The sequence below is a fragment of the Camelus bactrianus genome, chromosome 4, assembly GCF_048773025.1.
Source record: "Camelus bactrianus isolate YW-2024 breed Bactrian camel chromosome 4, ASM4877302v1, whole genome shotgun sequence".
Classification (NCBI taxonomy): Eukaryota; Metazoa; Chordata; class Mammalia; order Artiodactyla; family Camelidae; genus Camelus; species Camelus bactrianus.
In genome coordinates this window covers 57,088,207-57,104,661 of record NC_133542.1, presented here as the reverse complement: position 1 = coordinate 57,104,661, position 16,455 = coordinate 57,088,207, and the positions used below count along the sequence as shown (strand labels likewise).

Below are 16,455 nucleotides of genomic sequence, written 5' to 3'. Positions count from 1 at the left end.
GAGATCTGGGTGCAAGTTAGTGCCCGGGGTTAGGCTGTGGGATGGACGGGAACAGCTGAGTGTGGACTCCAGCCAGGGCAGCTGGAGACAACCTTGCAAAGGGAGCGCTGGGAACAGCCTGTTACCGGGGTGCACCACCAGCTTGTCTTGCTTCCTTGGTTCCAAATGTTCAAGAAACAGACGCCGCCACCACGGAATTAGAGGCAAGAGCGCAGGCTTGCCACCCCTGGGCTGCCCGGTCACCCAAACTCCCTCGGCAGTCAAACAAGCAGCCATCGTTTATAAAAACACAACACACACTGGGTTTTAATGAGAAAATAATTGTATACTTGCGTTGAATGCCTCACAATCACTATAAAACCAAAGCAGGATAGTAACATTTAAGTGGTTAACATACACAGGAGAGCCAGATACAGAGTATAATTTTCAAACACAGTATTGCTGCTTTTCCCCCCTCCTCCTCCGAAAAAGAAAAAAAAAAAGTCATTTGGGTCGAGAGCAACACAAAATCAAAAATTGGCAGCTCACTCACTGAATGCTTAAAATTCAGGAAATTGATTCTGTCACTAAAACTGGATATATTCACCATCGCTAAACACTTAGGCTATTTGTTTTTTCAATACATAGTTTAATTACATCCATTCTTTAGTTGGAAAAAAAGGTTTATCTGTCTTCAGAGACAAGAGTCAACACTGTTTGAGTGTCCCTTGCAACGCTGCGTGTGTGTGTTTGTGTGTGTTGTGTGTATCTGTGGACAGTGATCTACATACGGCTTATATGTCATTGTCTAGGGTGGAGAGCATGCACAGGTGAGAAGAGGCAAGGACACTGCACTGTGTCCTTCACGTAGGACACAGCCCAGCCTCCTGCCACTGACAGACCCTGTTTTCCATAATTTCTGGACGAGAAAGCCAAGGAATGTCAGTAGTTAATCAGTTCTGGAGGAAAGTGAACATCTCTAAACACGGTGGAACGGAATTCTTTCAGGAAAGCTTTTAACATCTACAGAATCTAAACATTTGTTCTAGCTGAGATTAACAAGCTTGCGTGCTGCTTGGCAGGGATGAGGGTCAGAGGCTGGGTTTTGGACAAGCCTCTTCTTCTCGATGGGTTAGGCAGGTGTGACTTTCCTCCGCGGGTCTGGTCTGCTGCGTCTTCACAAAGGGGAAGGGTTCACCTGGGATCCCAGAGCCTAGCACAGCGCTATGTACAAAGCCATGGCCCAATGTTTCTCGAAGGAGTACAAAAACTCAGGCGTGCAGAGAAAATCTGGCTCTTCCAAGGGAACTGTAATTTACATTTTAGTAGGATTCTAAGTGAGTGGAACAGGAAACTGACTGCAGTCATCAGAAGGCAGCAGAAGGGAGTAAGGAAAGGGTGGAGATGTTGGGGCCACAGTTACACGGCTTTGTGGCTGTGGGAGGGGCACGGAAGCACTGCGCCTGCTGCCTACCTGCAGCACGGACCCAAGGATCCCGGCTCTATGGCTCTAGGTAGTAAGCGTGTCTGGGTCAGTCAAATGAAGTCAAAGACCAATTTATCTGCCTCTAAAGCGATCCCATGAATTGTATGGGCTTTTTTTTTCCATCTGCTCATGCTCTTCTCAAATGGGTATACAGTTTCCTTTGAAACAGAACCAAAACTTATGGGGAGATTGTCTGTATCATGTCTATGGCCCCTACCAGATCCAGGGTTACTCCAGAAGCCGTGAAGCCTGTTTCATTTTTTGTGCGACCCACAGGACCATTCTGCTCTCCAGGCATCCTGGCTGCCCCGTGCCCCTGGACCACATGAAGCTGCTACCCCATCTGTCTTCACTCCTGTGCCTGCCTTGGGAACGCTCGAAATCCACAGGCAAAGCGTCCCTTCCCGGTACCCCCATTTCACCCGTCAGGACGCCTCCTCTAACACAGATCTCATTTTCCTGGGGATGTTTGTCTCCATGCCAGCCCCCTACTTGAGAATGAATTCCTAACAGCAGGGATCTTATCGGTTTTATACCCTCAGGGGCCAGCACATTTTGTTGACTATTCATTCTGAACATGCAGGAGAATGAGCCATACAAAGATGGTGCCAGTTACCCATCTGTAGAATCTGGCTTCAAATTGCAGGTTCCCTTGGCAGTTTTAAAGGATCCTTGTAAGTTACCAGACAGCTCTGTTTTGACTTTGTGCCCACCACTTGTTTGTGAATAAACTTTCCCCTAAAGTTGACACTAGGCCAGTTAAAAAAAAAAAAGCAAAGATAATGTGCATGATACCTACATACAAATCTTGTGTAATTGCTACTCGTCAGAATAACATATTAGTGCTTGTGACGTAATACAAAAACAAAAATGAATTTTAGTGAGGTCTGACTTACTTATTGCTTTTTAAAAAAAAAAATCATAGTTTTAAAACAAAGTCAGGGAGGGAAAAAAAGAAGGCTGGTCAGTTTTTTTTTTTTCTCACAGTCAGAATTGAAAATTTCTCATCCAGAAATTGAGAGAGCATTCAATTACGGAATGCCCTTATCATATTGCTTCAAATGACAGAAAGAGTGAAGCTGGCATCCTTGCTTACGTGTCCTAAGCACGAATACAAAGCAGGAGAATAAATATGATCCTTTCCTGAATGTCAAATTACAAAACTGCTCAAAACTTTGCCACCGTGACTCATGCAAACACCATGTTAGGTCAATTTAATATCACAAACGCTGCATCAGCTCGGAGCCTCTATGTACTTTTCATAAAAAAGAAATTCTCACTCATTCCTGACGCTGGCAAACAGCTTTGGAGGAAATCAGTGAACACCCCTGTCCCGTGATCATTCTGGAATTTTAATCCTCACACACACACTCTTACTCGTGAGCGCACACATGCTTTACACAAACACGCAAAGGCTTGTGTGCACTCACACGTACACACACACACCATCTTTAGGGCTGTAGCTGATCCTAAGCCTGCACTTAAGTTTCTATTCTATATTTTTCTCTGTATCATCCTGAAAAACACTGGTTACTCAGCAAAAATAATATCTCTTCCTTCCTTTATTTATTTTCCCCCCTCTTTCTCTCTTCTGGCTTCTCTCTCTACCTTTCATGACCTTTCTTTAACTGTTTCCTTTCTGATTGATCCAAAATAAGCTATCATTCTTCCTCCTCCCTCAAGGGTCCACTTTATATATAAAATATAGTTATAAACACCTTTTTATTTCTTGTCATCTACCTCGTGTAGGTAGAGTTCGCCCTTTTTGCAATTATTGCCACTCTAAAAATACCCCTGCCCTCTTGAACCAAGCTGTTCAATGTGTACAGGTTTTATACATGGATATATTCCCCCATCCCAGCATAAAAAATACTTGTTGCCCGCTAAATACAGTTTTCATATGAAGAAACAGAATTGTGAAAATGTGTTCTCATAAACGGCAGATCAGTCCATCTCAGAAGCAGACAAGATCCTAAAGCTAAAAGAATCCATTTGGTTTGGCTTTCTCCCCCCTTCCTCAACCTCCTCATGGAGAGCTGATGGTGTTTCCAACAGGAAGAAATAATTGTCTTCAAAATATAGGTGGTGATGGTGAATTATTCCCAATTAAAAACAGTGAGATGGAAGAGACGTGGAATCATGACTGCCTCTTCTGGGCAGAGAGAGAAACATTATTAGTTTTACGGCTGCTGGAGCAAACGGAGTCAGCCCAGCACCGCTGATGCCGTGGAGGGCGGGAAGCCAGTGCGGGCGCAGGGAAACAGCCCGTGTGGGCGGCCGGCACCAGCTCTGCGGCTCTCCCAGTGGCCGCCCCACCGCTGTTCTTCCCCATCACCCAGCTAGGCTGGTCTCCGTTCTGCCTGTAGCAACCGTGTTGATTTGCTTGTAACTTCTTTGTCCTTTCGGATCAATTGCGGATTGGACCCAATCCAGGTGATCCTTTGAGTCACAAACCTTTCTCTTTTGACTCTTGAGATCTCGAGTTTGATGGGTGGACTTCTTTTTCACTTTATTTTGAATCATTGTACATCACGGCTTCTGGTCTACATAAGGATTGCTGAGTTTGTTTGCACTTTAATAAATATCCTATTAAAATGCTTTGATGTGTTGATTTCTTGGTTTCTTGGTAACCCAAGCACCAAAGAAGCTTCCTGGGTGGAAGAAAGTTGATTATTCATTGTCCTCTTCCTCTTGGTTGGCATAGATCCCCGCTTCCCAGCGCAAGGCCAGGGCGCTCTTCCTTCGATTAACCCGTGTGGCCTCAAGGACCTGAAGAGAGAGGGCAAACAGTTACTCAGGGTTCATGGATGTTAGTCACGTACACAAGCCAACTTCTCCGTGTCCTTCCTCCCTTCTCTCTCTCAGCAACATCTAATGAGAGGGGAAAGTGGTCAAGGGTCTGGTAGGACAGGGAGGTAGGAGAGACAAGAAAGTAAAAGGGGTGGGAGTGTGGGATTCATCTCAGAGCCAAAGTTCACTTGCTTTTTGACCCATCGTTTTCAATATTTAATTTTCCTGAAATGTTCTGCAAGCTTCTCTGAACCAGACTTGACCCTGCATCGAGTTTTTAGATAACAAAGCGGACCTCTACATGCTACGGATCAGCGCGGTCTGGTGGAAGTGTTCTGTATCTGCGCTATCCAACATGGCAGCTGCTTGTGGCTAGCTGACCACTTGGAATACATCTTGTGTGGCTGAGAAATGAGGTATTTGATTTCAAGTCATCTTAATTCCAGCTTCCTTAAGGGAACTAGTGGCTACCACATTGGACAGCACAGCTATGGCTGGTCTTAGTCTCTTCATCAACAAGAAGACCAGAAAGTAATTCCAAACCACTGGACCAGTGTGGGTTCATTCCATCAAGTTTTGCGGACCTACCTAAGCTGTTGTTCATACTCGTATCACAAAAGTCTACTCGGGTATAATTCTCGAAAGAGGAATTCAGTGAAAAAAAAAAACTTTCTCAGGACAACAAAAAGCCATCTGAGCGTTCTGATGTAACCTCAGGGCCACAGGTGCTAACGGCGGAAATGAAAGGCGACAGCATCGAGGACAAACAGGCTCCCCACCGTCGGGGGGAGGCTCCCAGGACGGGTCTGTGATCTCCGGAGGGGGACCTTCAGCCGGTCGGCTCCAGCTTTAGTTTGAACAAGATGACAGCCAGATGAATGACATTTAGGTGGCCAACACAGTGCTCAATTTCACAGTACTGCACCAAAAGCAAGCCCATGCAGGCCAACCAATTAAATGACTCTGGCATTAGCTTAGGATGTGCAGCTTCTGATTTTAAAGAAAAGTCCAGCAGGGCCAACGCTGGTTGGTTATCCAACCAATACGTGGTGAAGACTTTGCTTAATCTAAGAACAATCATTTGGGCAAGGGACAGAGATGCTAGCGGCACTAGAGAAGCAAGGAGATGCAGGTTTCCAGGCAGTGATGGGAGCCCAGTCATAAGCAAATTCTGGGTAGATTAAAGGTGTGTGTGTGTTGTGGGGAGAGGGGCATCTCAACTTGCTTCTCTGCATCTCTGACAAATGAATGGACTTCCCAAGGCTTCATTGTGCTTTCCCGGGGGAAGACTTCCCCAGTCCTCCTAGCTGGGACGGCTGGATCGGACATGTAGGACACAACTCAGTCAGTCTCCCAAAGGAACGTTCACCGTGAAGCCATGTCCTTACGTGTTTTGTGTGTAAACATATCATGGCCACTTACTCTATATCTAAGAATAAGAAGTCAGTAGGAGGAAAGCAAGACTGCAAGGCTGATACATAGAGGAGTCCTCTGGTCAATGCGTGGTAACATGGTACCGGGAGGCAGTGCGGGGCTGGAATTGGAAGTCCTGAGCTTTATTTCCAGCTCTGTGCCTGGAACAGGTTGCTGCTGTTCATGGCATCTTGGGTCTCAACTTTCCTTATCTGTAAAATGGACACAGCACCTGCCCTACGTCACAGACTTTTCTTAGGAGGCAGTGCAGACTCTGAAGTCCAGGCAGGTCTAAGTTTAAATCCTGGTAACCATGTGACCTTGGGAAAGACTATGACTCCTGGGCCTCAGTTTCCTTATATGTAAAATGGGAATGATAAAAACCACAGTGCCGAGTTGGTCTGAGAATAATGTACGTAAAGCATTTAGCATAGTTCCCAGGGTGCAACAAGTTCTTAAACAACAACTACATATTTCCATCATCATGTGATGGAGCTTTACAAACTACCAAACATAAGGCATTTTTATAAGGAGCTCCTCACTGTGTAAAATGGTCCTATGCTTGCCTTGCAGATACAAACTGAATGGTTTACATAAAAGCTAAAAATAAACCTAAGGTTCTGAAAAAAATAGTCCTTTTCCATCTCAGATGCTTTTCTTCTTGTTATTTAAGCCCCATTTTATTTCTCAATCATCCTGAATAAATTTAATTTACTCTGTTCTTCAGGAACCTGTTTCAGTCCATCTATCCGTGCATCTTACGGCTCTTTATCGGGTTCCTACCAAGAGTCTTCACATTAAGGATAGAATAATCTCTTTCCTCGTGGAGTTTAGTCACAAAAAGTGGAACAGGCAGAGAAATGATATTTATAATGATGGAAACATTTGGCAAAGCTTGGGTTTGAACATCTATTTGTTGCAGCCCAAATAATTCATGTATACCAATAAAAAGCCCTCTTTTCTAACTGTATTCCCCTAATTTATATGCCACTACATGATCCCGAATTTCTGATGAAATCTAAGGCCTCTAGTCAAGGCATAGGTAAGATAATAAGTATATCATTATTAAAATAGCCAGTGACCTTGCTGTGAAACTGTCTCCAGGTCTGCAGGGCTTATGATCTAGGACCTGCTCAGCGATGAAGCCAGCCCACAACTGGCTTTTTGAAGATGCAAGTCCTCGGGGAAGGTATCCGGGTGAGCATCTGTTTTGTAATTTACTCAGAGTACTATTTGTGTGTGTGCATGTGTGTGTGTGCGTGCTTATAACCCTCCAGCAAATCTAGAGCTCCTGTTAGTTTTATTTCTACATATGAACTTTATTTCGTAAAGCCCATTCCTTTCCTTTCTGGGCCAAAAAAGTACTTGCCTCTGGAGCTCTGATAATAGGAAACACTTACATCCCAGGTACCACGAACCAGCTACTGTTACAATCCTCACTCCTGTCCTGGGGGATTCATACTGTTGTTACTCGCATTTCACACGTGAAGAAACTGAGGCCCAGGGAGGTTTAAGTAACCTGACGGACGTCTGCGAGTAAGAGGAAAGGCTACCATCCGAACCCAGAACTCTGGATGCGGCGTCTGTGCCCTGGGCCACCAGGCGCCACTGCTGCCCAGTGGTTGGAAGGAGTTTGGAGGAAGAAGCATCAGAAGGAGCGATAAGCACTCTTTCCATAGAAACAGAGACAGAAAAACAAAAAAAACAAAAAATAATAGAAAGACCTGATTTAAGGTTTTATCGTTTTCACAAATTAATTCAGATTTAGGTCTGGTCAGGGCCGGGGTGAAGGTATCAATTCTCTCTGAACACCCTCTAAAATCAATTTTTCTCTCTAATGCTTAGGGAATTCAAGTGACTCGCTTTGAGCAGCAATCAACTGAGACAATTTTATTTGGGGGTGTGCAACAAAAGACAGATATGTTAAATACTATTTATGTTAATATTTTACACCCCATCTCTTCAACTAAAGACAGACAGGGCCCAGTTTTATCTTCCTGGGATGTATTTGACCAGACTGTCATCAATCTTAATGTTGACTCGAAGAGGATGTGGGTTTAGGGTCTAATTCTTCATCTGACATTCCCTCGAGGAGAATAACAATTAGACCCTGAGGAAGGCTGTGTAATGATGAAAGATCTGAAATTCATTTCACATCTCGTGAAAGAAAAATTACTGATAGTCATCAGCTCACACCTACAGTTAATGATAATTATTTTGCTAAATATGGAGACGTAAAACCTATATTGTGTTACAGGTTAGCACACTCAATTTGAAGAAGAGCGTGCAATAGGCAGTGAATGGGAGGATGGATGAGCCCTGTAACCAGTATTTTCACTCCTAGGTATATTTACAGACATTCTTCCAATGGTTACCCAGAGAGTTGTGTACAATACCATTCATTGCATCATTGTTTGTAATGGCAAAAAAAAAAAAAAAAAGAGATACAACCTACATTTCCATCACTAGAGAGATGAATAGATAGAGATCTCTATCTATTCATCCAGTGGAATACTATACAGCAGTTATAATGAGTGGACTAGAGCCATAAGGATCAACATGGACAAATCTAAAAACAATGCAGACAGAATAAAGAGGACAGGACACTACAATGTAATATATGTATAGAAAGTTTTAAAACATGCAAAACCATATGGTATTATTTATGTCTACAGATATACCTGTGTAAGGATAAACACATGCACAGACACAATGAACACCTAACTCCAGAACAGTTACCTCTCAGGAGAGAGAGATCTGGGAACTGGGAGAAGTAACAAGAGGGCTTGAATGGTACTTGCATTATTAATTTCTTTCTAAAATATTAAGCAAATATTATGAAACAATAAGAATGGACAAAGCTGGCTTAGATGGGCTTTGTTATTTCCCTCTGTCATATGTGGCACGCTGGAATACCAGCCCCATGGCATTAGGGACTTTGTTCCACTGACTGCTGTATTCTCAGAACCTAGAAAAGAACCCAATGTGTAGCAGGTCCTCAATAAATTGTTAACCAGGCGAATGAACATAGATTCTCTACAATTCTGGGCATCTGAAATAATTCTTTTAAAATAAAAATAATATGATACTATAGAAATTAAAAATATGAAAACCATTATGCTTTCTCATGGCATATAAATAAACAGTAAATATATATGTGAAAAAAGGGGAAAGATTAAAAAATACCGTGCTTTTTCGTAGCACAGATTTGTGAAATCTGTGTAAAAGGAAGTTGTGGAGGCTTTGGGGGAAATTCAATGCTTAAAGATGCTCCAGAACAAAAAGACAGGTTTAAAGATGGCAGGGAGGGAGAACTGGGTTGGTTCACAGTTGGAATAACTTATCCTAAAGCAATGGCATGGAGCTCTCTGGGTTGGTGTTAATGTGAACAGAGGACCGAGCTGCATTGTTTTCTAATGAGACCAGAATAGACTTGCTACATCAGTGCCTGAAGAAATGAAAGAAAATCCAAGGAGCCCATCGGTTGTGCCCTCTCGTCCAGACATCTTCCAGGTCCACAGGCAGGACGAGGTCTTCTCCGACCCCAGCACACAGCACAGCCAAGCCCAGCGGCGCGTATCACAGCTGCACGGACCCCAACATTTCAAGGCAATCACCCCATTCAGAAAAGGCAGGAAGAAAAAGCCCACCAGGAAACGGCAAACCACGACAGCATGCACCTGGGTCAGGCATGCAGCAGACCAAGACAAACAAGTGGAAAAGTACCTCGGAAGTCACCTTGCAAGACAGTAACTTAGAGGTGTACTGGCAGAGAGGGAAAAACCAGGGTTAGTACACGGCAGAGACACGCTCACGGAACACCGGCCAGCTGGGAACCGGTACCACGCCCGGGCAGGGGTGGGGGGTGGGGATGGGGTGGGGGCGGGGAACAGGAGGGGAAGTACGTCAGGGGACCAGGACACGCCCACACCAAGACTTGCTTCATCTGATATTAGTTTATTTCAAAGTCTGTATCTTTTGCAGCAAGTAGATACCCTATTATTCCTCAATAAAAATATCAGATAAGTCAGACTTTGTTAATTCAAGATTTGTGGCTTCCATTTTTTGTGCTTTGAATTAACAAGATTCCCCTCCCTCTTGCCACCCCCACCCACCCCATGCAACCAGCTGCCCACCAGCAAGATCCTTAGTGACCATTTTGGATCCGCTAGAATCCATAGCCATCTGTAGCCAAACAGACATTCCTCCTGTAGGATTCCTTGAACCCCAAAGTCATCTTCTGTTCCATTGTCCCATGAAAAGAAGACCCTACCACAGACCAGGGTTGGTTTGAAAGTCACTGCAAGAAAAGGTCAAGGGGAAAAAAAAAACCAGTCTGGCTGTGGGTAACGAGTTAGAAGGACTGACTTTGGACAGCTCTCTCCAGAATTGTGGCAATGACCTTGCATCCCCACTGCACAGGACATTCGAGGCACTGACTGGGTTTTGGCATGGTGCCCATCGACTGGATAAGAGGAATCATATGTCTGGGATTGCTGATTGCTTCTTGGGTGTTGCACTTAAACTTGATGGTTCCCAGGCTGATGACTGGGAGCTGATGAATTCGGAACTCTCCTCTCCTCTGCACCTTTCCAGGGCAAAGTGAGAATCTGAGAGAGCTGGGGGTAGCATCACTGAGGGGGGGCCGAGCTTCCTGTAAAGCTGTAAGGCGGGGTCACTGGAGGCAGACGGGCTTCCTCCACTCACCCAGTGAGAGTCTGGCCACAGCTCCCGAGTGGTGTCCTGGTCTAAGAAGGAAGAATGTGCTAGGAATTCTTGGAAAAGCACTGACTGCTAGCCCTCAGCTTTGACTTAACCCAGGGGAATCGAAGAGGATTTCTCTTATTCCAGGACAGGTAGGGAAACCTGAAAGACCACTCAGTAACTATTTTGGGGGCAAAAGAGAAAGAGAGAGAGAACAGAGGAGAAACCCAGCAAGATTAGATCCTGTGCTAGAAGTGAGGATGGGGCTGAATGCCCAGGAGGCTGTAATTCGGACTTAGCCCAGCCTCCCTTCAATTGAGAAAGGGAAAGCAAATCCACCGCCAAGTTAAAGAGCATCACTGCGTCTTCTGAGGCTTGGGTCACGTTGGGGGAAAAACTGACCAGAAAAAGTGTTGCCTCAGTTTCCTTCCTTTGCAAGGCACCGAGAAACCCCAAGGAAAGTATGATTCATCAGTCCAATGTGAGTGGCATGACTGACCAGAGATGGCATCAGGCCCGATAAGGAAACGTTTCCACGTTAGATAACATCTCCAAAGAAGAGAAACCCACGAGAAGAGCAGGACAGCTGCATCTGGGTGGGCAGTGTGCACACTGCACAAAAGCACCTGGCAGGGGGCATCGGCAGGGCTGAAGCTCAGTCCCCCGACTCCACTCACCAACTGCACAGCTGGTGCAGGATCACATCCTCACAGGGTTTTGGAAAAGGGTACCTTTTGCTAATTTTCACAGGGCTCTGTCTAGGCTGGTAAACAGCCCAGGGGAAGGGGATGAGGGTGGCATTAGCAACCCTCCTACCCTCAAATTAGCCAAGAGGTCCATTAAGTTAAGGCAGAGCCTGGCTGAAGCCTTGAGCGTGGAGACACACATCGGTGACCACGCCACGCAGAGAGGACGCCAGCCCCGCTGCTACTCAAAGGGCATCCTACTCAAGGTCTGAGCTGGTAACAAGGATGGCCGTTTGGGGGTAACTTTTTCAGAAAAGAGGCTTTTTCTGGTTCTGTGTCACTGACTTTATCATCAACTACAAAATAAAGCAGAACATCTACAGATGACCCAGTATCCCCAAAACTGTGACTCCTGGGATGATGTTCCAAGAGGGAGATTCATGATTTAATCTCCCATCTTCGGTCATCCTCTGAGCCCTCATTCTGCTTGAGCAGGAGAGAGGGACAGCTCAGGGACAGGAAAAAGACCCTAAGTACTGCACAGTTCCCCCCATGCTACCCCCGGGAGGGCTTCTGTGAGCCGGAGGCCTCCCTCCTGTCCTGTATACAATTTTTTATGAAGTGGGAACACGTAAGGGTCCTGAACTGGGGACAAGACTCCAGAGACCATCGCTGCTCTGGGGTGGAGGGACCCTGCACCTGTTTTGTTAGCAGGGATCAGTTTTTTCCCAGCTAGGTTGGCAAAAGTTCCTCATGAAAACTGCAGGCCCAGCTTTGTCTTCCCTCTCCCTTTCTTCTGTCCTTCATGCTCTTTTGGGAGGGGGAGGTGGTGAGGGGTGGAGGAGGTAATTCAGTTTATTTATTTATTTATTTGATGGAAAGACTGGGGATCGAACCCAGGACCTTGTGCATGCTAGGCACGCACTCTACCACTGGGCTATGCCTTCCCCCCACCTTCATGCTCTCTGACATCACTATATCTACTGCATCACTAGGCAGACATCTCAATTACCCTATTTGGTTTCAAGTCTCTCTTCTCCTTGGGAAGCACAGCAAATAAGAATTCTTTTCCTTCAATTTGGAAAAAGCTTGCTATCTCCTATGGGAACACATGGCTGGGTCCTGATTACCTGTGAGTGCTGCCAAGTGACTTTTTGGAAGGAATATTGGCAGGAGGGAGCGCCGGGTGACACCAGACCAAGGTGAGCCAAGTGAGGTTCGTAGAGGGTGGAGGATCTAAGAAGTCACAACTTGCCCTGAGGAGAGAGTATGTAAATGGCGCCAGGAGAACAGAACCACCAGCTTCTGGGCCCCGGAAGCCAGTTACACAACTCAGGCTTCAAGCCATCCATCTGCTCCTTACTGCAAACCTTCTGGTCTGAGAGATCCCTAAAGAAGGAGGCACGAATCAGCTAGGAAAAGGGATGAAGGCTTGTTCAGGCCCACAGGTAAACTTCAACATCTTCTCCACCGATTGATGGTGACACAATAGAAAGGTCCCTTGAAGCAAAAGGGCTGAGACAGGGGAACAGGTGACTCTGAAATGAGATCTCATGGACGATCATTTATCTGCTTTAGAAGCAACTGGAGTACGTTTTTTTCTTTTGTTTCTTTTCCCCCAGATTTGGGTCTCTTAAAAGAGGATATGTATTGGATAGACTGTGTTCTGTCCCTAAGAATTTTCAACAGCAACAACCTTGGTTCTCTTGTCATATCAATGACAGTGCAACACCCTGGGCCTTGAATTCGAGATCTGGGGAAAGTAACAGCTTGATGAGTTAGTAGGTTTCTTTCCTACCCGAAATGTTTTTTTACTTGAGACAAAGAGAGACAGGAGGCTATCACTGCACCGTGTAAGTGAAGGGCAGTCAGTAGGTTAAATGGCTGATTCCAGGCAAAAATTCTTCACGCAAAGGGGGAATCCAAGCTGGTTGGCACTGGCCAGGTGGCTGCCTGAGTGTCGGAGTTGGCCGGCCTCTGCCTATGAAATGCGTTAAGAGCGGGCTCCTCACTTCCGTGCAGGGTGCTTTTTCCTAACACCTGCTCTCCAACACAAAAGGCACGCAGAGAGACTCGGCTGGGTCATGGGCAAAGTGGTTCCATCGGTGCTTCCCCATGCACACATCCCAGCTAACTTCCACCAAAGCTGCTGACGCATGAGGTGGAATCACTGTGAGAAAAGAAACAAACCACTGCGGGGAGGGTGCAGCTCAGTGGTAGAGGGTGTGCCTAGCTTGCTCGAGGTCCTGGGTTCAATCCCCAGTACCTCCGTTAATAGATAAAAATAAATAAACCTAATTACCCCCTCCAACAACAAAAGTTTAAAAAAATAATTTTTTTTTAATGAGAAAAAGAAAAGAAAAAGAAACAAGCCACTTACAGCCCTAAGCTTCCAACTGATCCTAGTCTCTGGGAAACACCTAAAGGTAACCCCCTATATTAAGTGGGGCTGCAAAGAAGGGCCAGCTAGTGACTTCCTGGGCAGAAAAGGTCCTCTGGGCTCAGAGCAGAAGCCCCAGCCGTGGAAACATCTGCAGCGGCCATCGAGGCCCAGGCCCACACCCCCGGGCAATACAGGGAACAGCCCCAGTGTTGTTCCAGCCCAATTGAGCAGCTGGGCCAGCATTCCAAGCGCTTTAGGTGTAAACCCAAACTGGGAGAGGTTGGGAGACACCCCGTGGGTCATCAGGGTGGCTCTAGACGTGATCGCTTTCCTCCTTTCCCACGAAATATTTTGAGAGCAATGTTCAGTATCTGGCTTTGACTCCAGAAATCCTTCAGCCTAGCCCACCAGGATATGAAAGGCAGGAAACCAGCATGGAATTCCTACTGTGAGCCCCAGAGCGGTCGGGTTTAAGGTGATCGAATCATTTATCATCCAAACTGGGGCACTTTTAAGAGGGACAGGGGATGCTATTAATAGTTCCAGCAGGACAAGAGGCACAAACCAGGACTGTCCTGGGTCACCTGGGGAGCATCCTCAACCAACCCACGTTATTTTCGACCCAAGTGTAATGGGGGAGGAGGTGGTTACCTCAATAAATGCTAAGAGACTGAGGCCAGCAGACACCAAGGGGGTTGGGCAGGAACCCCTGGGCTGAGCCCCCGGCTCCTGCCTGTGCAGGCTTGGGGGACCAATGGCTCTTAAGTCTCTGACTAGAGAAAGAAACCACAGAGCAGATGACTCGGTTCACGGTTGACACGAATGTCATGTGCAAGGTTCTCAGGGTTGAGGATAGCAGGGTAGCCGTGTGGTTTTTTAACTGTCATTTTAAACGGCTCCTTCCTGCCAAACTACACACAGGCTTGGTAACAGCCTCAAATGTGTTTAGACTTCCCAGCCCTGGGTGACGTTTATAGGGAATGCCCGGAGCAGATGGTGAAGGACTGCCACCATCATAGTTCTCCAGAGAAAGGAAATCTCCACGGAGCGGGCAGGCGATGGTAGAAATCAGCTCCCCGGTGCCTGGGGATGATTTCAGGGTGCTGACGCCCTTGCCCCCGAGTGTTGCCCCAATCCAGGTCTCTCTACACACCCCACATCTCATGCACTGGTGATGCCAGTAAACTTGACCTAGAACTTGGCAGCAGTAAGATCCACGCTTTGCATGATCAGTGTTTTTGAGAAACAACGGCAAAAGCCCAAACCCAACTCCAGGCATGTGAACCACACATTTGATAGCTGGAGCTGGAAACCTGACGTTGGCCAGACGCCCGCAGACACGTCCGCGCCCAGGCCGGGGTGCCTTGTGCCGCACCGACACTCGCCCTCGAACACGGAAGGAGGGAAGAGGAGAAACTTACACTACTATCATCCATCCTCTCGCGCCTTTTAGATTTGTGTGTCTCATAGTCTTCCATGAGGGTCTGCATCAGGTTCTTGGGCCTCTGCGATCCGGCAGCCTCTTCGGGAGCTAAGTCAGGCTGCAAGCTGGGACCTTCAGGTGTGGGGGATGGAGGAGGTTTGACTTTCTCTATTTTCCCTGAAACAACACGAAGAGAACACCCTTTCTAAGCTTGTCTCCTCATGACTGCTTTCAGAAAGAAGAGAAAACTGGCAAAACAAAACAACACAAACGAACAAAACCCTCTGACACGAGGAGGGGTACCTGAACGATGGTCCCGTCCCGTGCAGCTCATTTTACTACAGGGATCAAAGCGCTGAAGGATAACGTCACAAACCCATCCAACGAAAACCTCAAGGAAACCGGTTTTAAAATCAGTTCGACCAAAGAGGCCTGTCTGGCACTTTGCAAATAAATGTCAGACAGGCAGACAGAGAGACAGACAGACAGACAGACACAGGCTCTGGTTGTTTTGGGGGACATGGATTCTATCACAGATCATAGAATTAGACAGTCAGAAATGGTGGTGCCTTTGAACCTTTATAGACTCATTTCTTACAGACCAGGAAAACTGAGGCTCTGCAAAGGAAAGGCTGAGCTGAGGTCAGCGGGAGCCGGGGATGGCACCCAGGTCTCCTGGTTTCCTTATCAGCTCTTTCTTCTCTATTAGAGGTCGCCAATGGTCAGATGCCCAGTGCAGGTGTTTTGCATGGACAGCACGTGCTGTAAAACCTCTGAATGAGAACTAAGACCGTTCTTCCCAGGTCACTCCAAGTCTTACATCGACCAGCTCCATTCTTCACTTTACCTGCCGTGGTCCCAAAAGCATTTCGGTTTGAGATCCCAGATCTTAAGGAATAAACGCCAACCACGGCAGCTTCAATGTTGTAAAAAAAATGGAGGGGTTTCAGCTTCAGAAAAGGTGAGGTTTTAGCTTTTGAAATGCCATACAGGAATTCTCAGGGTGAGATCAGTCAGTGGTCACCGGGGTGTAGTGACACCAGGCACTGTCATCCCAGTCTCTTGGGAGATGCCTGGCCCTGACTTGTGGCTCGTGAAGGAGTGGGTCTTATTGTCAGAGCCCCACACACACCTCTGAGTGTACCTTCAGGTGCAACAGTCATGATTTTCACAACTATGCCCCTTGTGGGGGCCACAGCTAGGGTCTGCGAACAAGGAATGGGGAGAAAACACACAATATACATGGGGCCATTCAAGCACCAAAGTTTGGAAACCACTAGGGGAGGTTAAAGACCCATCTGGCCTTCTTCAGACCCAAGTTGAAGGCAATTCATCTTTCTGCATGACTCCCCAGACTTCCAACTTGGCAACTGCCTGATGTAGCTGGAATCACAAGTAAAGCCTGGGGTCCATGTCTCTGAGTGGTTGGCTCTAGCCCTTTACTGGGCATAGTTCCTTTTCACGGGAACTGGGGAGGCCCCTGGAGTTCAGGAAGCCAAGGGTTTAATCTCCGCTCTTCCAGGAACCAGTCATGTGGTTGACTGCAGACAATAACATAATGCTCCCACTTTAATCGTGGGCTGATCACTTA

General features: G+C 46.6%; 1 protein-coding gene across 8 annotated transcripts in view; it reads right to left on the bottom strand.

The window, feature by feature from the left end:
• Nucleotides 1-278: 278 nt before the first annotated feature.
• PALM2AKAP2 (PALM2 and AKAP2 fusion) overlaps nt 279-16,455 on the bottom strand; it is a 448,665-nt gene continuing 432,488 nt past the window's right edge. For 7 of the 8 annotated variants that reach the window (XM_074361972.1, XM_074361975.1, XM_074361973.1 and 4 more), the window contains 2 exons: nt 14,863-15,041; nt 279-4,234 (listed from right to left, as the gene is read on the bottom strand). In XM_074361972.1, the coding sequence (XP_074218073.1) occupies nt 4,136-4,234; nt 14,863-15,041 (278 nt within the window). In that variant the 3' untranslated portion in view covers nt 279-4,135. The remainder of the gene's footprint in view (nt 4,235-14,862; nt 15,042-16,455) is intronic. The other variant, XM_074361974.1, reaches the window with a different exon arrangement.